The 26,192-nt window shown below is 39.2% G+C and overlaps 2 protein-coding genes across 2 annotated transcripts in view; both read left to right on the top strand.

Moving 5' to 3' along the window:
- The window catches only part of LOC144696700 (protein bicaudal D homolog 1-like), a 259,120-nt gene extending 238,489 nt beyond the window's left edge, over positions 1-20,631 (top strand). Inside the window, exons 8-9 of the mRNA XM_078568325.1 lie at positions 8,995-9,080; positions 18,475-20,631. Of these exons, the coding sequence (XP_078424451.1) occupies positions 8,995-9,080; positions 18,475-18,523 (135 nt within the window). The 3' untranslated portion in view covers positions 18,524-20,631. The remainder of the gene's footprint in view (positions 1-8,994; positions 9,081-18,474) is intronic.
- LOC144696699 (FYVE, RhoGEF and PH domain-containing protein 4-like) overlaps positions 1-26,192 on the top strand; it is a 428,322-nt gene that overhangs the window by 30,996 nt on the left and 371,134 nt on the right. The window lies entirely within an intron of this gene.

Below are 26,192 nucleotides of genomic sequence, written 5' to 3'. Positions count from 1 at the left end.
TAATTGAACAGTTCTCTCAAAGAGCCAGTACAGGAATAATGAGCTGAATAGCTGCTCTCTGTGCTATATGACTCTGTACTTAACGATATTTACAACATAGTTCTTGTTACACATTTCATTAACCAACGTGTGCCCGGCTATGATGTCAGAAATCCGACTGGTTTTGTGCATGCAATTGAGTGGGAGCATACAGATGATGCCCAGGTGTTAAAGACTCTTGGGCCTCATGCTGCTGGTCAGGTTGCTTTGACACCCACCTGATTTCCATTCCGTTAAAATCAATGTTTTGTGTATCTCATTTGTATATCCTTTTGTTTGGAAGTCTACCCCATTCCCCGGGGAGAATATTACAGGGGGGGGGGGGGGGTGCACAGACGGATCACCCCCACCCCCAGAAGTGAAGTTGGCATGGGTGGATTAAACAGGGACAGTGTGGGACCTCTGCTCCCCACTGGGGAGGAAGTCCCGCCCTTGGGAGCTGCTGGCCAATTCGATTGGCTGGCAACTCCATCAGTCCCGACAGCATCAAGAGTGCATTAGCGGGCACTGCTGGGACTGCAACCAGGAAGATAAAGAAGGCCCATGGATCTCAGAGCCAGGTAGGTCCGAGCAGTTTTGGGAGGCCCCGGTGGGGGTTATGTATTTTATGGAGCAGGCAAGTAGGAAGAAAGGGGGGTGTACTATTTTGGGCGGCAGCACCCCGATCCGCAAAGGGCAGTCCCTGAAGATAGTACTTCCCCCTTCCTTACTGCTGTTTGAAAAAGATTTTTTCAAAACGACCTGCCCACTCCCGCCTGACTGCCCATGCCAACCGTATTATGGAGTGGGCAGCGTATTATTGGGGTCAGTTGACATGTTAACAAGGCCAGTTGACCCTTGATTTTAAATATGGCTGGAGGGCTGCCGATTCCGGCACCCATCCGCTCCCCATATTATGGGGGCGAGCTCGGGGGTGGGTGGTAAGGTGGTGGGGTGGGTACATGTCACCCCACATAAATGCATCCGGCAGGGGCACGGAAAATGCAGCTCCCCCCCACCCCATCTCTGTTTAGCTATCACTCTCTGTCACTTGTCTCTATCTGTGTCTTTCTCCAACAGGTGTCAGATTTTGAGCCAATAGGAATAGTGTGTTCTGCAATGTTTTGCTTATCAACTGTCAGTCCACCTTAAATGATAATCTCTTTCCACAGCATCTGGGCCTCTCTCGTTCCTCTTTCCATTTGCGGTCCATAGACATTAAGGCACAAAGGAGCCTGTTGTCACAGTTAAACCATTTTTTTTCCTCCTTGACAGCCTTATCCCATTCCTTGGTTCCCACATAATCACAAATTTACTTCTAAGTCCAACTTAATGTTCTAGGTAAAATGCAAGCTCTTCACATTTAAAGTTCTAAAATAAAATTTCTGTTACTACATTGAAGTGAATATAAGACAGGGTTTATCTTGTATAAACACTACATTTTTCTGGCTTTTTTTGGCCTATGATTTAGTGTCAATCTAATGAAGACAATGTGTTTTTATATCCTTGCTGTAGCTGGTTAATTAAATTGGAAACAACTGTTCCTTACAAAGTCTCCTGTGTATGTTGTTCAAGCCTTGTCTCTGCATTACTCCCTGTCCACGCATACTCTTAACTCCAACATGTGCCATGCCTCAGCATCCAACCTTATTTCTTTAGTACCTTGCACAGCACCATCCTTGACCTGCTTTGATATCATAACCTGATGCATATTTTCGTCAAGCTACATACAATTTCATCTATTTCAAACTTCTAATTTGGATTTGAAAATAGACTTTTTTCCCTTCAAATTGCAAATTTACAATGTAATAATTCAAAACTACAACTCTCATTTTATAAGATTTAAGCCAATTAAAGTGGTGAATTTCTTACAATCCCAACAGCAGATGGAGAAACAGGAAGCACCTGTGAAATGAAGTTATGTTAATTGACAGTAACACCAGACCATGAAGCGTTCTGCCCACACACCAGATAACATTGCTGAAATATCATTTTGGGCTGTTTGTTTCTGCAAATGTGATGATAATTTAAATTCTAGTGTGATATTTACAATGCAACTCCAGGTTCCATTTGAGAGAACTTGAGTGTTTCCAAAGGCATTCTCCAAACAACCTTGTAGCGATGACACTGAAGCCAACTCGACTTTTGCATCAAATGAGACCATTGGTAAAGGCTGCCCTTTTTAAAATATTTTTCAGTTTTTAAGTTTATATATATTTTTATTCACTGCTATTAGCAGAAATATGATGGCCTCTGACTGAATACAGAACTTCGGCGTATACCCAACGTTATAGTCATAGCTATGTTGTGCTTTCCTCCTTTGATCTAGTTGGTTTATTAGATAAATATTGTATCTAATATGTCTTCTATGTCTGCAATGCCACTAAATGTTTTATCAAAGTGCATCAATCTTATTGCTACATACAAAGATACTTTTTGCTCTCCCAGTAGCTCAGTAGGAAAATGTGCAACTGTTTTGGTACGGAATCCTAGAGGCCAGAATAATCCAAGGGTTCAATCCCTAGTCTGTGCCAAATTTGATGATCTCATCTGGGGCAGTGGTAGGAATATCACAACTGGTTTCAGTCTCTCTAGAATGAAGAAGGCAGAATCAACTGTGGTTTGAATGCCAGTAACAGCAGAAATTGCTTGATGGTTGAATAGAAAACGAGATTGGGGCTAGTTTTAACATTTAGCTCAAAATGGGTGGTCGGTATTTGTACATCAAAATCGCAATCTGTTTCCTATGTACATCGTAGGTATTCAATTTGCACATTAAAACTAATCTCCTTCCTGAAACAGCCTATCAACTGACCATCTGAAGGCCCCTACCGATGGTAGTGGCTAATTGTTAGTCTGAATGTGGCTATAAATCACTCAATTCTATTCTGAGGCTGCTACTAACCCACTTATGCTGGGCAGCCATGGTTAAAGTCGGGTCCACTGATTGACTTGACCATGTAAAAAGTGGTCACTTCAGTAAAGTTCTAGAGGCCTGTTAGCACCTGTGAAATTCCAACATAACTCACTACTTTCAGAAAAAGAAGAAAAGAGGAAAGAGGTTTAGAGGGATAAGGTGCTAATGACATGTGTACATGTGCAAGAGCAGGGGTCACCAGACAGCAGTCAGGCGTAACAGCCCGAACAGATTTTTCTTTTTGCCCCTCCCCTCCCCTCCCCTCCCCTCCCCTCCCCTCTCTCCTCCCCTCCCCTCTCTCCTCTCCTCCCCTCCCCTCCCTCCTCCCCTCCCCTTCCAGTAGAGACACAATGGATGACGAGAGTGATGTAATATGCATTGTTTGTTTTCAAACACTTTTCTGTGGCAATGATTCTCCTTTTACAAAAAAAGGTTTTGACAATTTTATTTGTGTGGGGAGGGAGAAGAGCTATGCATCATTTTCATTACACCATTGGAATCACAAGTAATGATGTCTTTCATTGTGATATATTTGGATTTTTATTTGTACCACTTTTTTAAAAAAGTGTGTTCATTGGCTGGCCTGCAGGAATGAATAAATGCAAGGTTTTAATTTGCCATCTAAGATGAACAAGGGAAGGAAGCTCTAAGGGAATACTTTGTTTCAAGCACTTCCATCATTACTATATAGTCATGTAATATACCAGCTAATAAACATTTTTTATGTTGTTGCTTTTCGGAGTTCTGTGAAGTCAGTACCACCTCTCATTCTAGATCCTCCGTAGTGTACACTAAAGCATAGTCCTTGAGAATATCAAACTAGCCATGTTTATTTTGATGCAATTAGTTTGAGGGACAATCTAGGCATGCACCACCCTGTCCCATGAGAGATCCTCTTATATTCAACTTTGCATGCAATGTTAGAACATGAAAAAAGGGACGTGAACCTGCTCATGAGGTGGTTTTTCAAGTCTAGTCCAGCAAGACTGTGTATTGACAGCAGTGAATGTAGTGTACATCCTTGACCACAGTTTTCACTGATCTCTACAGACATTCCAAGACACTCAAAGATCCAGGCCAGGAAATAAAAATTGCATTTGTAATTTTTGAACCACTCACTTGCACTTTCCCTCTATTGTCAGCAATGGTTTGAAATCAAAACTGTTGCATATACGGGATGAATTCCAGCACATAATGGAGCCCCATTGTGGTGCAAAACCATCTATGTTTTATAAAGACGATAGAAGGTTCTACCAGAAGTATCTCCGATACGGAATAGTTGGATATTGTAGGTTGGATTTTTCTGATTGGGTACAAGCTAGGAGATCCAGGCCAGTGCGTTTAATGCCTATGTTGGTACTAATCTCCCTTATTTGTGAAAGAAGTGCTAAAGATCCTCATTCCCAGTGAGATAGCTGCTATCTATTTATTAAACTTATAATAAATCACTGGAAGTGGTAAAATACAAAGAGCAGAATAAACAGATTATACCATATGAACCAGGGAACTTGCAGTCACTCTGAGCCATTGGGGGTGATTTTCCATGGATACTTGAGGTGCAAGAGAGCCTTCAAGGTGGCAAGATGGGGCCTTAAGCTGAAATGCTGTTTCAGCCTGTGTGTGGTGTAAGACACCATCTTAGTTAAGGAGTCAAAACTTGTGCTAGGAGCTGATTGACACTTCAATTGCCTACTAGCACTCATTAATGAGGCTGCATGACATTTTGATGCCTAGCATTTGACTTAATGCCCTGCCCTAACAGTGACCAGCTGATTGGGAGTAAACTAGTCATTACAGAACACTTAAAGGTATATCACCCTTTAACATTCATTTTCTGCTGGAAGTTTGAAGAAGACTTTTGAAACAGATTGGGAGACTTTCTGAGACACTTTAGCAAAACTTCACTAACATTCTATGAATATTTATTCTGGAAATTCTCTGAGGACTTCACTTAAAAAGAATTGCTCTATCTTATAGAGGAATCAGCAGGAGAAAGAGTTATGGTCATCTTGTTAGGGGTCTTCCTAGGTCTACTGGAATAAAGGGAGGAGGTGATGAGGCCAGGTAGGGCAATAACCAGCTACTTCAGGAGAGGAGGACAGGTGGGTAAGGTGGATTCCTACCCCTTTGCGGATACAGGACATCTCTCCTCCTCTGGATTTCCTCTGCCAGGACCTCCCATGCCGTGACCGAGAACCTGCGCCCCCTTTCATTCAGGTCCCTGAGCCATTCTGAAGCCTGCAACTCTGTGTCAGCCAGTCTACTCCACCCTTTTGGTGGAAGTGGTATTTTCCATGATTATTTTGTCTAACCAGCATTTTCTAAACCTTCAGGTATCATTTTTAGCAACTCCAGTCAAGTTCAAATTCTGGTAATCAGCAATTCTGGTAATCAGCAATTCTGGTAATCAGCAATTCTGGTAATCAGCGTGCCAGAGCCAGACTTTCAAAGAGGTGTGCTTTATTAGCACAGCCCTCATTTAGTGCCTGTTTTCACCATTTCACCAAAATAACCCCCGTCAAACAGTAGAACTTGGAGAAGATAGCACCAGTAATTATTGAAAGTTCTGTTCCCCCTCAATGTAATTTGAAGAACACTATGTTCAAATGTATCAGTAGAATGGTTACTACCACATGGATATTGAGATTTATTTGCTACTGGAATAGCCTTGTTACTTTACTGGTGCTGCGTTGACGGAGGACTGGAATTTTGTTTTTTCTAAGGAACAGTTTGTTCTTGCATTGAACAGTCCAGACATAATAAACTTGTACTCAAATAAACACTTGGCAAATTAAATAACTTCAGTGTTCCTAATGTTAGCTTTTAAACCTCTGCCAGTCAACAGATTTTATTTTAACCATTTCCCTCCAATTTGAGGAAAGAAACCTAACTGCTCCCATTGAAAAGGAGGCAACCAGCTCATTCAATTAAGTAACCCCTTGACACAATTGCTCATATATAGGGCTGTCACCACCTTGCCGATTCAGGCTTGAAAATGCGTTGGACTACAACCCCTTTCTCCATTGCAGTCTTCAGTAAGAGTTAATAGTTGCCCAGCTTGTCACTTAGTGAAAGCACATTGTCCAAGTGATTCTGGCATGGAAACCACCATCAATCTATTTTTCAGTTTGGATCAAATCTGATTTAAACGTTGCCCTCTATGCTATTTAAATATTCATGACTAGTCAAATTGGTCCAAAATCTGAACTGATAAGATTTAGACCATTTTAGCATTTTAAATGTCCAAGTCCCGTTTGCGTCTCTAATGTGAAGATTCCATTTTGTTTGTCTGCCTTGAGTTTGTGTCAAGTTATTGACAGGTGGAATATAGATCATTTCCTCAAAGGCAGGTTGTATTTTCACCCTTGATGTTGTTTTAATTCTGGCCACACATTCTACTCTCCAATTATCTGCTGCTGCCCAAGCCTCTTGCTCTTTAACAGTCTTAAAAATAGTTTCATGTTCTACACCCCACCTGACCAGCTGTGACCATGTGTCAACCTTCCTGACAGCCTAACATTGGGTTGAACCAATTGTCCAATGGTGTAATGATAGAATACATGCTATTCTTTGGCCAGCTATTATGAGCAAATGTTCTGTACCTTGGTAGACTAGTAGCAAGTGCACATCCTACACCTGGGAACTCTTTTGTCTTGTGTCCTAGAGCATTTTAAATATAGAATTAGGATTCGGGTTTGGAGAAGCTGACCTTGGGCAGCTGGAATCTGAGGAGGCAGTTTGTCTATGTAAAACTGCTCATCACCAAGTCAGTGGGCAGAATTTTACGGCCCCGATGGGGCGGGGCTGGGCTGTAAAATGTGGCGAGCCGTTCAAAAGTTCATTGACTTTGGTGGGACTGTAAAATCACACCAGTCTAAAATCCAGCTGAGTGTCTCTTTAAGTTCTATCAGAGGGGACAAGATATTCAATGGTTTTTTCATGTAATTGCGTAAAGATAATTTAAGGTGCAAAATGAAATGGCATATAATGCATTAAATTCCGAATAGTATGTGACTTGCCAGCTCATTGATAAATCTCATATATATAAAGCTTCTGTGTACATCAGTAATTTAGTTGCTGCAGTACATTTCAGTATATCAAATTCTTTTGAGTACTTCAATGGGATATCAAGGGTCTCTGTTTTCAGTGGTATTCAGGTAGTCCTCATCACAGACATGAAAAATCAAGCTTGGTGTTGACCATAAAGCTGAATTTAACAGTGTTACATTTGTTAGGAACTTTCTCAGAGCTTCTCCTTTTGTGCCAGTGCAACTTCGGTGCAATTGCCAGAGCAAAAGGCCAAAGTTCCAACTGCAGAGAGGGAATAGCCTAAGGAAGTTCCTGACCCTTGTTCATATTAAAGACAATTTTCACTTTATTGTATTAATAAATTATTTTATAATTATAATAATTGTGGTGCAAAGGTCAAACGCTCAGGGATAAGACTGTCCTATTCAGATGTCTCAGGTGCACTGTTGGGCATTTATATTATTGATTTAGCGGAATTCTTTCTCTAAAGATCCCAACTTTTTAAAGATGGTGATTTGCAAATAATTTTCTATTTATCCTGCATTATTTACTCTCCAATTATCTGTCTTCAGGCTATCCCATAAAACCTCCATGGGTTAAAACCTTGTGTGAAACAGTCCCTCATTGCCCAGTCCTGTAGCATCTGACATTAATCATCATCCCTCTAAAAATGAATAGGTTCATGTTATTTGTATTGTACTTGCCTTCATTCCTGCCCCTCATGTATTGCTGTACCATTCATGTAGGACCAAATTTAGGTACTCTTAATTAGTCATTAATTACCAATTATCCAGAAGGAGTAGATTTCACTACAGTTGATAATAAATCCCAATATATTTAGAAATGTGAAAAACATTGCTCAACTACATCACTACTCATACTGTTTCACTTATCATGTCATTGTGACAGAAATGATTCATGTAATAATGACAATCAGCTGTTCTATACCACCCCCATTAAAACTTCCTAACATTCATCAATAACATATTCTTTTCTCCTTTCTTGAAAAGTGATGCAGACCATCAATGTGGCTGGAGGCAGCATTCTAGTATGTAATCTCATTGATCATCGTTCTTCATTTGTGAACCTAGTGTGAGTGATAGTGCATTGGCTGGCACCTGTTAAGCTGTAACGTAAGGGGTACTGGCTCCCCATATAATAAAACAGGATTACCAGTCCTCGGAGCTTGCAGACAAACTATGCATATGGCTCATTAGAGGCACAGAATTTATTTTAAAATGATCCACGCCCAGTAATGCAATTATCAGAGCCCCAATCATTTCAAACAAATATTATAACTGAGGGTCAGCATTGCAACTGATAGCCCTGTCTTTCCAATCGGGACCACCCAACACCTACTGCTTATCTGTTGGGCCTGAAAGCTGATCTTGAGAGGGGAAGTTTACATTTTCAAACTATTGCTATGAAGTGAGTTCATGAGAACATAGGTTCCTCTGGATAAGGAACTTTGGAAGACCCACTTACCACATTTCTTCACTGAGAAGGACATGATGATGCAAATGATGATGTGATCATCTCACTGATCACCTCACATGCAGCAAATTTGTAATCATTCTGTGTTCTTATGGACTTCAATTTGGCAGGACAACAATGGAGTTTTATTATCAAACTTATTAACTTCCTACAAACCAGTGTTTATAAAATAAAATTTCAAATTGCATCTGCAGCCACCATCCAACTCTGTGGTATTAGAAACATAATCCTATGCTACAAGTCAGATTTCACCACAATTCCCTTGCCATATCAATGTGAAACGATGGTAGACAATTTTGTTTTTTTCTTTAATAGACTGTAGTTCATCCAAGGTCTGATCAGGCATTAGCATACACAATCCTGGTTTAGCAGTATCTCTGCTGGACAAAGGGTCAGAAAAATGCACATTTGAGTAAATTAAACTGTGCAGCTAAAGGAAAGTTGGAAAACTCCTCACTAAATTTCTCAATTATAGCTTCTAATTTACTAACCCACTTTGTTGTGTCATCTCTCTGTATATTTGTCTAATTTGTCAGTTTTTTGTAGATTGTCAGCAGTCTGCTGCCTCCATATCGCCACACTGCTCACAACTAGACAGAGGATGTGACTCAGAGACTGAAAGGTAAAGCATTAGTTGCCTCTGAACCAGTCCAAAGCATGCATTACCCATGAAATGCACATCATCTGTGTCCCATCTTATCTTTGCTGCATTGTGACAATCTGCTTTTTCCTCCCCTCACTGCATGTTGGGATTCACTCCTGAAGGTGGTTCATTAACTCACACTCATAGTGTAGCTTCAGCTCTTCGCACTCCTGACACAATGTTTTTACCGTAGTGGCTGAAATAATAACCTTTGTCGACTTGCGCGCTCTTGTGGTGTATTTTTGGAACATTCTTACCTACAGCTTCTCTGTGTACATCTGTCCATTTAACTCTTTCAACAAAAGAAATAGGATGGAGAAATGTTAAACCAAGTTTAATGTTGCGACTATGAACATACTGCTTGATCACCCAGTTGCTCCCTCAAAAGCTTGGAAAATCACTGATTATATTACTGTTTACATGAGCATTAAAACAGGATGCCATGTCATGCAGTGCAGCATTCGACAGCTGAAAATCATCACGTTCTGACTTACAAAAGGTTAGTAAGATTATATCCAGAATAAAGTACCTAGTCCATATCATCCTATTATTAACAGCCTTAGAATCATTAACCTACACAACATGGCCGCATTTGTCATGCTTACCAGTTGGCAGTTAGCATGTTTCTTTAGCAAGGTAAGTAGGGATAATGGGCTTTATTTTTCTTAAAAAAGACAATATCCATCTTGCATGTGTATTTTTATTTTAGTGTGCTAGCAGATCATTCATGGTAAGTCAGAGGTAACAGGAGTGTTATTCCATTTAATTTACAGTGTATTATCAGGACCACTGAATTATGGTAATCATGGGTGAAGCTGTGTTTTATTACAAACCTTAATGGGAACTTTGAAGGTGTTTTGGGATCAGGTTCAGTGATCCCATCATTTTGATGGAACTGAAAATCTGCAGCCTTGACTTTTTTATGTTGCCTTTTTAAAGTCCAGAATACACATCATGATGATGGAAAAGATGTACTAGGTAGAAGGTAAGCATCTGGTACATGGTAGTTGGGAAGTCATCTATTGTAGCAGCACTGGAGCGGTCCTAGAGTGGTATCACTGGGGTAGGGGTAGCTGCTTGGATCGGGGTCCAGGGGTTTGTAGCTTAATTAGTTTATTAGTTTATAACTTAATTAGTTATACTAGTTGATATAACTACAGATAATCGTTGAGTGATATTACTAACCCTAATTTATTAAATAAAACACAATAAGGATGAAAGCGCAGGTAATGTGTAGCACCTGTACATGTGGGAGCTGGTGGACGCAAGTGTGATCCAAGGGAACCACATCTGAGGAACTTTGGCTCAGAGTTGATGAACTGGAGTCCGAGCTTCAGTCACTGTGACACATCAGGGAAAGGGAAAGCTACCTGTGCACTTTGTTCCTGGAGGCATTTGCATCTGCTTTACTAGGTACTTCGAATTTCATCCGTGGTTAGGAGCAGGATGGGTGACTGTGAGTGAGGCAGGACTGAGGATCCAGAAGGAAATACTGGAGAAGCCTTAGCCCTTGCAATTGTCCGATAGGTTTGAGATTCTTGGAGGTTGTCTGGACGAGAGCAGGGACTGCAGGGAGGATGAGCAAACTGACACAGTAACATGGTACGGGGGGCGTTAAAGGGAATGTAATTGTAGTAGGGGAAAGTATAGTTAGGGGGATAGATACGATTCTTTGCAGCCGAGGATTAGTGTCCCAAAGGCTGCGTTGCTTGCCTGGTGCAGGGTTGAGGACATCTCCTCAGGGCTGGAGAAGAACTTGGAGTGGGAGGGAACGATCCAGTTGTCGTGATCCACGTGATTACCAATGGCATAGGTAGGACTAAGGAAGAGGTTCTGCTAAGGGAGTACGAGCAGCTAAGGGCTAAATTAAAAAGCAAAACCACAAAGGTAAGAATCTCTGGATTACTACCTGAGCTGCGAGCAAATTAGCATAGGGTAAATAAGATCAGAGGGTTGAAGGCATGGCTCAGAGATTGATGTGGGAGAAATAGTGTTTATTTCATGGGCATTGGCAACAGTTCTGGGAAAAGAGGGAGTTGTACCATTGGGACAGCCTTCACCTGAACTGCACTGGGATCAGTGTCCTGGCAAATCATATAACCAGGGCTGTAGAGATGGCTTTTAACTAAAGGATTAAATCAGTACACTGGCAAGAAATGACCTTGATTCAGAAGATCAAGATGTAGAATCAGTTTGGGTGAAGATAATATATAGGGAGTAATATGTAGGCTTTCTAACAGTAGCCACTCAGGACAGAGTATAAATGAAGAAATAATGTGGCTTGCAATAAAGATACTGCAATAATCGTGGATGATTTTAATCTTCACATCAATTAGACAAATCAAATTGGCAAAGGTAGCCTCGTGAATGAGTTCATACAGTGTATTCTGGACGGTTTCTTAGGACACTACGTTCTGGAACTTACCATGGAACAGGCTATTTTGGGCCTGGTAATGTATAACGAAACATGGGCCTGAATTTTCGGCTCGGCAAGCGGGGGCAAGACGCGCAGTGACGTCAGGTGGGCGTCCCAACATCACTTAGATTTTCAGTTTAGTGGGCGCGCAGCCAAGCTGGCTGCGCGCCCGCCAAACTGTCAAAGGCCTATTAAGTCCTTTTAAAAAGCAATTAAAGTAATAAACTGAGCTGCCTGTCCAACCAGGCGGCCTTCACATTTTTCATGGAACCTCATCCACGGGCTGGATGAGGTTTCATGAAGGGTTTATAAATTTAATAAATTTTTCCATTAATGTTCATTGACATGTCCCAGCTCATCTGACACTGTCACATGAGGGGATATGTCCTAAAATTTTTTATTTTCTTTATTTAAACTTTTGAAACTTAAACTAATCTCCCTGAGGCAGCTCTGTGCCTCAGTGAGATTTCTGCGCTGTTTCATGCGCATGTGTGAAAGAACACAGGCCCCGATTCAGGGAATTCCCCCCCCCGGCCCCACCCGCACAGGGAGCGCTCAGCATTTCTGGGCGCGCATCATGCTGGGCGGGCCTTAATTGGCCCGCCCACATAAAATGGCAGCGCAGACCCGATCGGGGGCGCCAATTGGGTTCGCGCCTGCCCCTGCCCGCCTCCGCACAACCCCCCCACCCGATGGGGGGAAAATTCTCCCCATGATTAATTAAAAACCTCATAGTAAAGGATCCTTTAGCCAAGAGTGATTATAACATCTTAGAATTTCGCATTCAGTTTGAGAGTGAGAAATGCGGGTCCACAGCTAGTGTCTTAAATAAAGGCAATTACAAGGGTGTGAAGACAAAGTTGGCTGAAGTGGATAGAGAAATTACGGTTAAAAGAGAAGATGGTAGAGAAGGAGTGGAGAACATTTAAGGAAGTATTTCATTAACTCTTAACAAAAATATATTACATGGAGAAAGAAAGACTCTACCAGAAGAATGCACAATCCGTGGCTAACTAAGGAATTTAAGGTTATTTTCAAATTAAAAGAAAAGGTGTACTCTGCTGCAAAGATTAGTGGTGAGCCAAAATATTGGGAAAATTTTAGAAACCAGCAAAGGATGACTAAAAAAAAAGAGGGAGAAATTGAAGTATGAGAGAAAACTAGTAAGAAATATAAAAACAAAGTAAAAGTTTCTGTAAGTAGATGAAAAGGAAAAGAGTAGCTAAAGTGAGCATTAGTGCCTTTGAGGAATATATCATGGGAAATTAAGAAATGGCAGAGCTTTTGAACAAGCATTTATTATCCGCCTTCACAGTGGAAGACCCAAAAAGCATCCCAAGAATAGTGGAAAAGCAAGATGCAAAAGAGAGGGAGGAACTTAAAACAATCGCTATCACTGCAGAAAAAGTAATGAGAATACTAATGGGATTTGAGGCTGACAAGACCCCTGGACTTGATGGCCTGCATCCTAGGGTTTTAAAAGAAGTGGCTGCTAAGATAGTGGATACATTGACTGTAGTCTTCCAAAATTATCTAGATTCTGGAAAGGCCCCAATGGACTGGTAAACCACAAATGTATCACTTCTGTTCAGGGAAGGAGGGAGACAGAAAGCAGAAAACTATAGGCCAGTTAGCCTAAAGTCTGTCATTGGAAAAATGCTAGAAATAAAGAGGAAGTAGCTAGATATTTAGAAGACCATAATACAATCAGGCAGAGTCAACATGGTTTGTGAAAGAAATATCGTGTGTGACAAATTTATTGAAGTTCTTTGAAGATGTAACAAGCAGGGTGGATAAAGGGAAACCAGTAGATATAGTGTATTTGGATTCCCATCATCGATAGAAGACTGGCTAACTAACAGGAAGCAGAGAGTGGGGGTAAATGGGTCAGTTGCAGGATGGCAAACTGTAATTAGTGGAGTGCCACAGAGATCAGTGCTGGGACCTCAACTATTTACAATCTATATTAATGACTGGCATGAAGGGACCAATTGTATTGTAGCCAAATTTGCTGAAAATTCAAAGATAGTTAGAAAAGCAAGTTGCGAGGAGTATAGAAAGATGCTGCTAAGGGATATAGATAGGTTAAGTGAGTGGACAAAAATGTGGCAGATAGAGTATAATGTGAGGTTGTACACATTAGCAGGAAGAATAGAAAAGCAGAATATTATTTAAATGGAGAGAGACTTCAGAATGCTGTGGTACAGAGGGATCTGGGAATCCTCGTACATGAATCTCAAAGTCAGCATGCAGGCACAGCAAGTAATTAGGAAGGCAAATGAAATGTTGGCCTTTATTCCAAGGGGGTTGGGGTATAAAAGAAGGGAAGTCCTGCTACAAATGTACAGGTAATTGGTGAGATCACAGCTGGAGTACTGTGTACAGTTATGGTCTTTCCTTAAGGAGGGATGTCCTTTCATTGGAAGCAGTTCAGAAAAGGTTCACTAGACTGATTCCTGGGGTGAAGGGGTTGTCTTATGGGGAAAGGTTAAGCAGATTGGGCTTATTCTCGTTGGAGTTTAGAAGAATGAAAGGTGATCTTATCGAAGCACATATGATTTTGAGGGTTCTTGACAGGGTAGATATTCAGAAGATGCTTCCCCTTGTGGGGGAGTCTAGAATTAGGGGGCACAGTTTCAAAATTAGGGATGTCCCAATTAAGATGGTGAAGAGGAAAAATTTCTTCTCTGAGGTTTGTTGGTCTTTGGAATTCTATTCCCCAGAGAGCAATGGAGGCTGGGTCATTGAATATACTCAAGGCTAGGTTAGACAGATTTTTGATTGACAAGGGAGTCACGGGTTGCAGAGGGCAGGCAGGGAAGTGGAGTTAAGGTCACAATAATATCAGCCATGATCTCACTGAATGGCAGAACAGGCTCAAGGAGGCTCTGAATGGCCTCCTCCTGTTTCTATTTCTTACATTCTTCAAAACAATTTCCAAATATTGTATATTAGTGGTTTGGTATTGTTGTTACAATTTCATAAAGCCCCATTATTTTTACAATTAGTGAAGCATTCAGATATCCCACTATTTTTCTGTTCTCAAAACACACTACTTTATTGTTTCAAAAACAAAAATACCTGGAAAAGCTCAGCAGGTCTGACAGCATCTGCAGAGAGGAAAACAGTTGACATTTCGAGTCCGTATGACTCTTCATCAGAACTTTATTGTTTATTGCGAGGGGAATTGAATATAAAAGTAGGGAGGTTATGCTTCAGTTGTACATGACACCGGTGAGACCATATCTGGAGTATTGTGTACAGTCTTGGTCTCCTTATTAAAGGGATGATGTAAATGTGTTAGAAGCAGTTCAGAGAAGATTTACTAGATTGATGCCAGGAATGGGCTGGTTGTCTTATGAGGCAATGTTGGACAGGTTAGGCTTGTATCCACTGGAGTTTAGAAGAGTAAGAGATGGCTTGATTCAAACCTTTAAGATCCTGAGGGGTCTTCACAGGGCAGATGTGGAGAGGATGTTTCCTGTTGTGGGAGAATCTAGAACTAGGGATCACAGTTTAAAAATCAGGGTCGCCCATTTAAGACAGATGAGAAATGTTTTCTCTCAGAGGATAGTAGTCTTTGGAACTCCCTTCCTCAAAAGGCAGTGGAAGCAGAGAATTGAATGTTTTTATGGCAGAGCTAGATAGATTCTCGATAAACAAGGGGGTGAAAGGTTATCAGAGGTAGGCAGGAGGTTATAATCAGATCAGCCATGATCTTATTGAATGGTGGAGCAGACTCAAGGGGCCAAGTGGCCTACTCCTGCTCCTAATTCATATGTTCATATGTACATTTGCTCTGTGGCTCAAAGTATGAATAAAAACAGAAAATGCTGGAAATACTCCTTAGGTCTGGCAGCATCCATGGAGAAAGACTTCAACTCAAGTCATTTTACCTGGAGCATTTGTGAGGTATCTTTAGTCATATTACTCACCATTTATATTTATTTCCTTTCAGTCCCTTGTCATTATTTTAAAGTCATCAATGGTTCTTCCTACATACTCAAGCCAACTCTGGCTGATTCTGTACTACATTAACTTCTTTCAAGCATCTATTATTCATTACCAATTACATGGCGCTAATTCTGTGTATTAATTACCTTAAGTATTGGTAGATAAATGCCACTAGCTAGATCCTCTCTCAATACATCCATTGTCTAAGATAGCAAATAAATTTAACAACCAACTTTATGTTCAATGGCATTACCATCACTGAATCCCCCACTATCAACATCCTGGGGGTTACCATTGACCAGAAACTGAACTGGACTCGTCATATAAATACTGTAGTCATATAAATACTCTCTTATAGAGAGCAGGTCAGACGCTAGGAATTATGCGACAAATAACTCACCTCCTGACTCCTCAAAACCTGTCCACCATCTACAAGGCACAAGTCAGGAGTGTGATAGAATACTTCCTTCCCACTTGCCTGGTTGAGTGCAGCTCCCACAACACTCAAGAAGCTTGACACCATCCAGGACAAAGCAGCCCACTTGATTGGCACCACATCCACAAACATTCGCTCCCACCAACGTATATTAGCAGCAGTGTGTACCATCTACAAGATGCACTGCAGGAATTCACCAAGGCTCCTTAGACAGCACCTTCTAAATCCACGACCACTACCACCCAGAAGGGCAAGAGCAGCAGACAGATGGGAACACTACCACCTGGAGGTTCCCCTCCAAGTAACTCATCATCCTGACTTGGAAATATATCGCCATTCCTTCACTGTCGCTGGATCAAAATCCTGGAACTCCCTCCCTAACGGCACTGTGGGTGTACCTACACCACAGGGCCTGCAGTGGATCAAGAAGGCAGCTCACCACCACCTTCTCAAGGGCAACTAGGGATGACCAATAAATGCTGGCGCAGCCAGTGAAGCCCACATCCCATGAATAAATTTTTAAAAAACTAAATGGGCATTATCCATTCAGAAATTTGTAATTAAAATTAATTGATTCAGCAGTATTCAACATGACAGCCAGATGCAAGAAAACTTCAGTTCTTTTTTTCAGTATTTCTGTTTTTGGAACTTAAAACAGTACGGTCTCCATTTAATAAATCTTATTGTAGAGATTAAATCCTTCAAAGAGATTGGAAACGTGGAAGAGCCCATTGAAAACAATTATAACAATTATCACCATATAATAGGTTAATTCTAAATCTATCAACATGATAATTTTAATAGGAAATGCATTACTTTTTAGTTAATTTTCTGTGCCAGAGAGGTTAATTGGCAGTAATTAACAATTAACAGAAAATTAATGGGGTACTAGTGCTTGCAATACTAAGGCTTAATAAATTTAATGGGAAATTGATGGACAACCATAACAAGTCCCTAAAAACAAAACTGGGAGGCTAAGGAAGAGAACATTTTCACAAAGCTAATGGCAATATGGCACAGCACAGACAGCAACATTTGGGATATTCACATTTAACCGTGCAATTGTTACTCAGCAATAGCCGTGAGCACACTTAGCTGTTAATTGTATATTAATTGGGATTTTAATTATATTCAGCTGAGGTTGTTGGGTTTGGCGATCCATGTTTGTAATGTGTTTCTATGTAAATAATAGCTTAGAAAGTGTATAAAGATTCAAATCCAATTCTATCTTTCACCACTTGGCTTTCTGAAATAGAACATTAGCCTTGTCATTATTTTGACAGCACGTTCTGTCCCAATGTCATTGTAACCTCCATAACATGCAACCTCCATATCTCAGACTGAAACTGCATGCTTCTATTCACAATCTTCACAGTTATTTTAACAACTGGTTATTTATGTTTTGATTTGTTTATGGTCATATTTAACCCAGTTATAAGCAATTTCTAACAAACTAATTTACATGTGAAATACCACAAATTTACATGATTTGTCTCTGGCATGCAGCAAAGGTGGTATTCTGAAAAGTAGAAAAATTCTGTTCTTTTAAACAAAAATTGTAAGAAGCACGAAGGGTGGAAAAATGTGGGAAGGGCAGATTGAAATTCACTGGTGCTTTATGTTCAGCAAGCACCCTGTTATGTGCTGAAAACAAATCCCGTTTAATGTACATTTTTGAAGATATCCATGAGTAATTACTTGGCACTTACCAAGTCTGATGACTTCTTCAATAATCATAGTAACCTCAGGTGGTTTATAACTATCATCTGAATCCTGTGACCAAAAAACTGCTTTGCAACTCCTCAAGGGTATCTCACTATTTTGAAAATAATATGTGCTGTTAATTATGAGCCTTAGTTTTATTGAGTTTATTGTTGTCAATGGCAGTTGTCAGCGGAAATATTATGTTGTTGATGCGTTGTGTTTGCTCTGAAAGATTAAGAATTGTGAAATTGTTACTACAAGTACATTGAGAAATAAATTTGCAGAATATTGGCTTCCACATGGCTCAGTTGATCAATACAGTAATGAACTGAGCCATATAAACTAGGAATTTCACAGGTTCAAAGTTTAATCTGTGTTAAATTAACAAACCTGTGCCAGTTTGGCAGTAGGGCTGTTACAGTTAGCTTGGGTCCTCCAGGACTATTAAGGCTGCATTTAGGCCAGGATTTCTGCTATTGTTTGCTTTCTATTCACACCTGCTGGAAATTGGACTGTGGGTAAAGACAGTGTCCCTCTTGGTTGTGATGCAGGAGAGCCAATCCTGTCAGTGTCCTGCTGGATGGATTATGTTAGAATTACAACAAATGTCTTCAGGAGAAGAGAGAAGAAAAGGATATTAAAGATAAAAAATTATTTACAGTTGATTAAAAAGTTCATTGTTCATTATTTATTATATCTGGATTGTTTTTTTACATTGCCACTTTGCTTTGTCAGTACACATATTTCTTACTGCTTCTTTTTAAATTTGCAGTCCTAATGTAGCTCTCCAGCAAGAGCACTCACATTCCAGATCAAAATGTGTCCCTCTCAGATGTCTTTCTAAGCCTCCTCCCCATTCCTAGTCATGCCACAGGATATCACCTACTGGAGAAAGAAGCAGGATTCCTCTAGTACTGATGCACGACCGGGAAAGCCCTGAGCTTCCTACTCTGTTGCTTCACTGCCGAGCCCGATTCCTCTGGATGGTGGAAACAAAGGAGAGAATGTTGAGAAACACAACACATGAAGCACAGAGCATAACCTGGCTGGAAGACTTCCTTTGCTGTTTATTTCTCCCCCCCCCTTCCACCGTCTATTATTTTGGAGTATGAAAACTAACTAACTTCTGTGAAACAGGATAGCTAACAGTTGATTGGTTTTGCCTCTGAAACGTAAGTAAGAGAGTGAGAAAAGGGGGCAGAAAAAAGGACTAATGGAATTAACCTACATGTGATCAACATCAGTCACTCAGCATCTGTGATCAGTCACAGGAATTGATTTCAATATGTGTTTCAGCAATTTTGACAGCATGAGGTGATGCATTTATTTTGTAAATTTAAGTCCAAACTAATGTTTCAATATATGGTGCGTTTATATGTTAGATTTTTTTTATTTATTGGATGATCTTTGTTAGGACAATTATTATTTATTATTTGGAGATGATGTTATGATTGTTAAAAAAGAAAAAAAGGATTTTGGCATAATTAGCATTCCTAGACTACAGTGTTACTATGGCCAGAGTGTGCCACTGTACTTGCATAGTGGTGATGAGGAAAGTTGTGAACTGAGTGTCAGTCACTCTTAACTATTTGCAGTTTCGCTGCTAAAGGTGTGTGTTTGCATTTTTATTTATTAACTTGTTCCTGTATTTAACTTGTTAATGGATGCTGTTTTGATTTGTACCTTTTTCATAAAATAGAGTAATAGAGTACTTAATGTTGGGGGCAGGTGCTAAATGATACTGGAGTTTGCTTGATATGCCACAATTTTTAAGACCATTACTATTATTGTTATTATTGTAAGGCCCTTGAGCTTCTGGGTCACAGTATCATTAAATTGGTGCTTTTGTTGTGCAAAAATCAAGATAGCATAATTTTCAGAATACTGTGTCTTCTAAGGCAACAGTGATTATAAATAGGCTACAAGCAGTTTTCCAAATTGTGTGCAAGGGCTTGGAACATTTACCTTTGGGTATGAAGTTTTGAGAGTGACTTGGTAAACTTATCCAAGAGCCCCCATTGGCTCTGACATATCAAGCTTAATTTTGTGAGTAGTTTACTAAATCATTTGATATATGGAGTTACTCTACAGCTTCAAAAAATTAAAGCCAATCCTTGAAATGGATGGAAACTAGCCATAGAAAGAGAGTGTGGTGGCTCTCCTCCCAATCTACTCAAGCAGGCCATGTGGATCAGTATTAATAAGAGTCTGTGAGGATGTCAGGCTGAGCACACTATGTGAATAAGGGAACAAATGTGAGGGGCATGGACAGTTAGGTAGTTCGAGAAATAACGGTGAGGAACGCATGGATTATGTTAGCCTTTGTCTGTTATCTTTGTCATGATATCAATTCTCTTTCTAGTTACACAGGTGAAGAAACCAAGTATTTCCATTGTCAGAGATGTTGATTTTCCTGTTATTACAAAGACTTGCTGCCAGTTTTGTGTCTGACACAGTTCATTATTTGCATGCTTCACACCGAGTTGTGCTACTACAGAATTTTAATTGCTATTTTATGTTTGTATAAATTGGCACCATTTTGTCATTCCTCATTTCTATGAACAAAATTCTGGGAACACTGTGTGTTTGCACCAGCGATGTCACTGCGAACAGCACATAACCTATACAAAAGATTCTTTGTGCTGCGTAACCTTATGTGTGACATGAAAGAGATTTCTCTCCATCAGTCTGTTTTGATGGAAGACTATTCTCAGCTCTGCTATCATAAGGCAATGGAATACATTATACCCAACTGGCTGAAGAGTAACAGTAAAATAGAGGGCTATTTCCGTATCAGAATGTCTTTGTTCATTAGTTGACAAACATATGATACAGACATGAACTGTATCAAAGTCCATATATCACTTGAGCATGATGTTATTGTGCTGAAAATTCAACATGATTCTTCTGGAAATGCTTTTTCAAGGAAGTGTTGATAGCTTTTTACTGCATAAACTGTAACAGATTGCTATCTCTGACTGAAGCAACAAGCAGCAAACCTATTTAGAAAAAAAAGTTTCTTTCTCAAAAGTATATAAAAACTAAAAAATCATGGAAATCCATGGTCACCAATGCCCTCAGGGCATGGTACCTGAAGGGAGAGAGAGGGATAAAAACTGTAGTGAACAAAGGTAAGAAAACTGCTCTGATCCTTTGTGGTGTCCAGTTAGAATGTCAAGCTCCTATTTGCTCTCCAATATTATCCACTGCCCTCAGCCACAAAGATTCAGTGTTGTCACCCTGACATAGCTATGATTTTAAAGTAAACCTCAGTTCCAGCACATTTGCTTTTAATTAAACTTTGACTGAAATGGTTTCACTAAGTTTTATGCAAGCTCTAACAGTTAAAGTGAGACCTGCTTAGCAACTCCTTCAGCTGGACAGAGTGGGTAATTAATTGCTGACTGTTCTATTGTTCTGACAAGAGAAAATCTCTATATTCTTCACAGTACCAGTTTTGAAAATAATGCATGCTCTGTAGCCTTCAGTTTTTGAATGTTTGCCTTTTTAAAAAAAAATGTATTTTCTGCTGACTTGAGTACAGTTATTTGTATTAGACAGTAAAATGGGAATTGAAACTGATGTTAAAGTTGTCACTATAGTTCTGTTTGCCTTGCTTTCCAGCTGAAGTTTGCTACTACCCCAGTTAATCACAATCTTAAATACCATTTGAGCTACTGTCCTGTTTCTTTCTACTCCATGGGTGTAAACATTGATGAAAAATCTCTGTTGTTATTAACTTTGGTCGAAGTTAAAACATTACTGTGAGGATATCCTCAATTGGGCTGGGCTGTTTGACCAAAGCGCTCATATTGAATAAATTATGTTATCGTATGTGTAAAGAGCAAAACTGGATACAATTGAAGTTAAAACTGTTTGAAAAGTCTATTTTTGTTAAGTTGCACCACAAATATTTTTATATTTAAGTTCCATTAAAATACATTGTGATATATGTTTTCCAGGATTTCCAGCTGGAATACATAATGTGGCATAGCAGCTGGACACCACAAAGGATCAAATTGGGTTAAATAAGCCAAGCTGTCAATATAAAAAAAAAAGTGCAATATTAATGTTCTGTCACTTGATGTCACCAGCACGTTAGGAAAAATCTTTAGGATACATATTCCTATCTGGTAATACAGTCACAGAGGAAAATGTATTTCTACATAGTAAGTAAAAAGCACATGAAAGGCATTTAAAGGCAAAACATCATTACTGCACCAGTATTCTTTTCACTTTGACTCTGAATCCAACAGTACTATACTTATGTAATATTGAATATTGAAACCTGAGGGGCAAATGACTTCAGAATCCTAGAGATAGCAATGGCTATTCATATATTGTTCCTAGTTATTTCCTAGTAAGGTTTAGTTTCAGGAATTTTTTTGGATCTTGGGATTTAATGAATAAGGGTTTTGCTTATTTTCTGGTCCAATGCTAACTTAGAATCTTCAGTTGGTGTTACATCCCTGTCATTTGCTATCCCATACTTAATGTGAGCAGCTAGCCCAAGAGCTCTTATTGAAAGTGGATACTTACTGAGAGTGGATTAAAAACAACTGTGTACCTTTATCTTGTTTTCTCCTCTCCCCTGTTCCTTATCTAGTAGAACAGCTTGAGTTTAAAATATCAACGCTGTTGACATTGTAGCCTGTCAAAAAAAAGACCATTGATTTAGTTGGAGTAATCTGAGTTCTCAGAGTTGGCAAGGTCATATACATAAGACGAACGCCTTTCCCAATTCTCCACTGGACAAGTTGATCATGTTCTAGAACAAAGAAATTCAGCTGCTCTAGAAATATTATCTCAGCGTTTTCACCACAAGCATAATGTTTTAAACGTGTTGTTTAATGGGAAATCCCATGCAGTATTGATTCAAGGCATTATGTTGTGTCTGTTATTTTAGCTTTTGCCTTGCAGGGTTTTGCTCTTGTACCAACAAGCACACAAAATCCCAAGCCTTCTCCAAATGTTTCTCGTTGTTGGATTAAAAACAAACTCTCTGTTCACTTTCAGTGGCAAGTTCTTGTAAACAAGTTTTTTTCTCCAATATAAAGGAAAGAAATTAATGCTATGGTTTTCTTTATCTGTGTCTTTGCTTGCTGTTGTCTTAGGATTACCTGTCGAGTCCAGGTCAGAAAAATCACAGTGTATAACACACAACCAGTGGGTTGTATAATGTATGCATTGCTGCCTTATGAAAATAGCACCACAAATACCAACGGCTTAAGATGCCACACATTAAGACTGGTGATTTAAAGCAGTTTTATCCTACGGTTTGATTTGTTGACAATTCATTGAATGTGGAGCATATTACCATGATTGGAAAATGTATATGTTTGAGTTTGTAATGTATGTTATTTTTTAGCACTACTTAAACATGTGAGCTTCCAATTTGAACTTTTTCATTGCACTACCAACAGTTTCACTTTTAAATGTTTAAGGTGTGAGAAGTTCTATAAACATGAAAACAAAACATTGCAATCTCATCAATAATGATTTTAACTTGTTTGATTCTTGGAGTACAGTTTTATTTAGGACTTGAATTGATAATTATTCCCGTACAGTTCATCTTTTTTTCATAAATCAGTGTGACATAGCTGGGCTTACTCACCACAACCTTCTCTTTCTGGAACTATAACTCTATTCTACCAAAAATATACTGCTATACTTTATAGTATAAATTATATAAATATTTTTAGAGCTGTAGAATCCCATAGTTTTTAATTCTCATAAGATCAAGGGAAGCCATTCTCTATTTTTAAATTGTTGTCATTGTCAATATGAAGACATTAAGGTTTTCACAGTGGCAGTCACTTTGAAGAGCTCAAGGTCTGTGTATTCACTCTCCTGACCTATACCTTTTTGCCCCTATTCACTGGATGAAGGACATAGGCAACTACATGAGCACACCAACTGCATGTTTTCCATATTGGCCTTTGGTATAAAACCATGAGTGTCTTCTAAGAGCCGAAATGAGAGATTTAAAAATGTTCCCCCTTATTAAAAACTTTTACATTTTGTTGGGCAGTAAACAGGAAATAAACTACCCAAAGAGTGACTCCTATTAAATGTTGTATTTAATACAATGTTAGAACTGGATCAATTGAGTATGAGGACAAATGCTCATAGCAAAGTTAGCTGTGAGAATAACACATGCACAGCAACACAGGTAGGTTAGAAATAAAGGGGTCTGCACTTAATGGACAACATCCACTCTGTTCCCTCTGGGTGCAGAAATGAGATTCCACCCAAGAGGGAAAAGGCAGCCACGACTGCTAGAATCTCGTAACTCTCAGGTGTTTAGGTTAACTCCAGACATCAACCTCTGACAACAGTTCAAAAAAGGAGACTACTGAAGAACTTAATGGATAGGCAGGATTTTTGGCATTGTTCTGTAAGATTTGGAGTTTTTTAATGACTACTGTGGGGCATTGTTATACTAAACAATAGTAAGTAACAATCTGCAGTAACATTTGCGGTTATTGGATGTAAAATCATGTTGTGATGTACACTTTAACACAAAATCAGAGGTCAATTGGTAAATAGATTACACCTTATTATGTGCTGTGAATCTCAGGTCTGTGGGGATTAATTCCTGATACATCTCCACATGTAAAAGTACCATTGGCACCTGAAAGTCAAACTGTAAGCAATCTATCTTCTAATGGCTACTATGCAGTCTTCAGTGATTTCTATGCTGGAATGTAATTTGAGCTGATTGAAGCCACTCAAGTGATAAAGCCATCCCTTGACTTTGACTCCTATTTTAATAGGACTTTAACTCTGTCCCAAATTACAAGATTAGAAACTTTGCTTTCCTACATTTTCATAGGCAAAATTTCACCTCATGTGGGACTTAAATCTGTTCCTAATTCCATTGCAGAATTTAATTGCCCTCTTTCTCTATTCCAGCAGAGAAGCTCCTGGAGATGGAACTATAATTAGAACAATTGATTTTTTTTAAAACATTATTTGTTCAATGCCTATTTTGTGCCTTTTTTGCAATGCAAATAAAGTCATATAAATTCATTGGTTTAAATTTGCATGTGCTTGATACTTGAAAAGTAGTTATTTGTTTAAATATCCTAAGAAATATTTTTTCCATTGGTAAGATTGTATAATGCACATAGGGTGCAGATTGGTTGATGTACAATAGGTATGTACTGTACCTCCCTGAATGGACTGATTTCTAAGGGATTCTTATTCTTCCACAACCTTCACATTCAGCTTCATAAAATGTTCCTCTCCAAAGCTGGAATCTGTAATTTGAAACGTATAGTAACTATTTGGTTGACAAGTAGATTTTAGGAATGGTATTAGTGGTATACATTGTTCCTTTGAACTTTGTGTGTTAATTCTGATCTGTACGCTACGGATGGATTTCTTCCCCTCGGATTTGACCTGTATTACAAAACTTGTAACTGAATTATTTGTTTGTAATAAGAGAAACAAATCCCTGTATTACTGTGTATTTATATCGTAAATCAGACAATCTAAAGTTCCCAGCTTTGAAATTGGCTTTTTTTGTGTGTGACCTAGTTTGAAATTAGTCCTACCAAAGGTTGAAAAGGGAAACCAGCTATGAGGCCTTGGATTGATTTGGAAACATGAATCTGGAGCGAAAGCTGTCTCCTTTGTGTGAGTGAATGTGGACTGACAACAGCATCTGGGCGTGGTTTTAATGTCCAGGCTGCCTGTTCCTGCCCTTGGGATGGTGAAAAGGCTACTGAAAAGCTTCAGAGATGAAAGAAGGCAATATATCTTTTTAAATTATTTCTTAAAAAGCAACATGCAGCAGTGTAATGTGTAATTGTTTCCAATAAATATAGTGGAGACAGTTTGTTTCTTGTCACCTTGTTTCTTTTTTGTGCATCTTTGTTGCTTTATTCAGGAGGTGCTTTGTGAGTTATGCATTTTAAATTTCACTTGTACTGGTTAAGGATTCAAGCAAAGAATATACATCTGAGACTGAAGGAATACCATGTGGACATAAGGAATCTCTGTAGTGAACTATATCTAGTGTGCTTTTGTGTGGAAGAGAGCCTGGTATAATAATGGTCACATTGGATTTTTTAAATTAATAATTACATGAGACATCTGTGTTTAATTTAATACATGCGAGTTTAATTTCATGTGGCTGACCTCTGTCAGTTATGTTCTATTTACAACAATTTAAGAAATTTTATTTAGACGCCACATGGACTGTGCTGCTCAAAAAAGACTTGTATTTATGTAGCATCTTCTCGCTCAGAACATACATAAGATTTCAAGGTCATTCTTTGTAAGAAAAACAACAGCCACTTTACATAGCAAGGTCCCACAAACAGCAATAACAGGCAGTTGATCTGCTTTCAGCTGAGGGAGAAATACTGATCAAGGAACTGGAAAACTCGTAATAATTTTTAATTAGTGCCATGAATCTTTGCCTTCCACTTGAACTACTGCAACAGACAAATTTAATATTGGTTTAGCATCTGAGGTAATAGAATGTCTGACAACTCAGTAGTCCCTCAATAGTGGACATGAGTGCCATTTTAGATTATAAACTCGAGGTTCATCCTCGGACCTAGAGATGGAA

This window comes from Cetorhinus maximus, chromosome 22, assembly GCF_964194155.1.
Source record: "Cetorhinus maximus chromosome 22, sCetMax3.hap1.1, whole genome shotgun sequence".
NCBI classification, from domain to species: Eukaryota; Metazoa; Chordata; class Chondrichthyes; order Lamniformes; family Cetorhinidae; genus Cetorhinus; species Cetorhinus maximus.
Note: the sequence above shows the minus strand (reverse complement) of the source record. Positions and strands in the feature narration are given on the sequence as shown.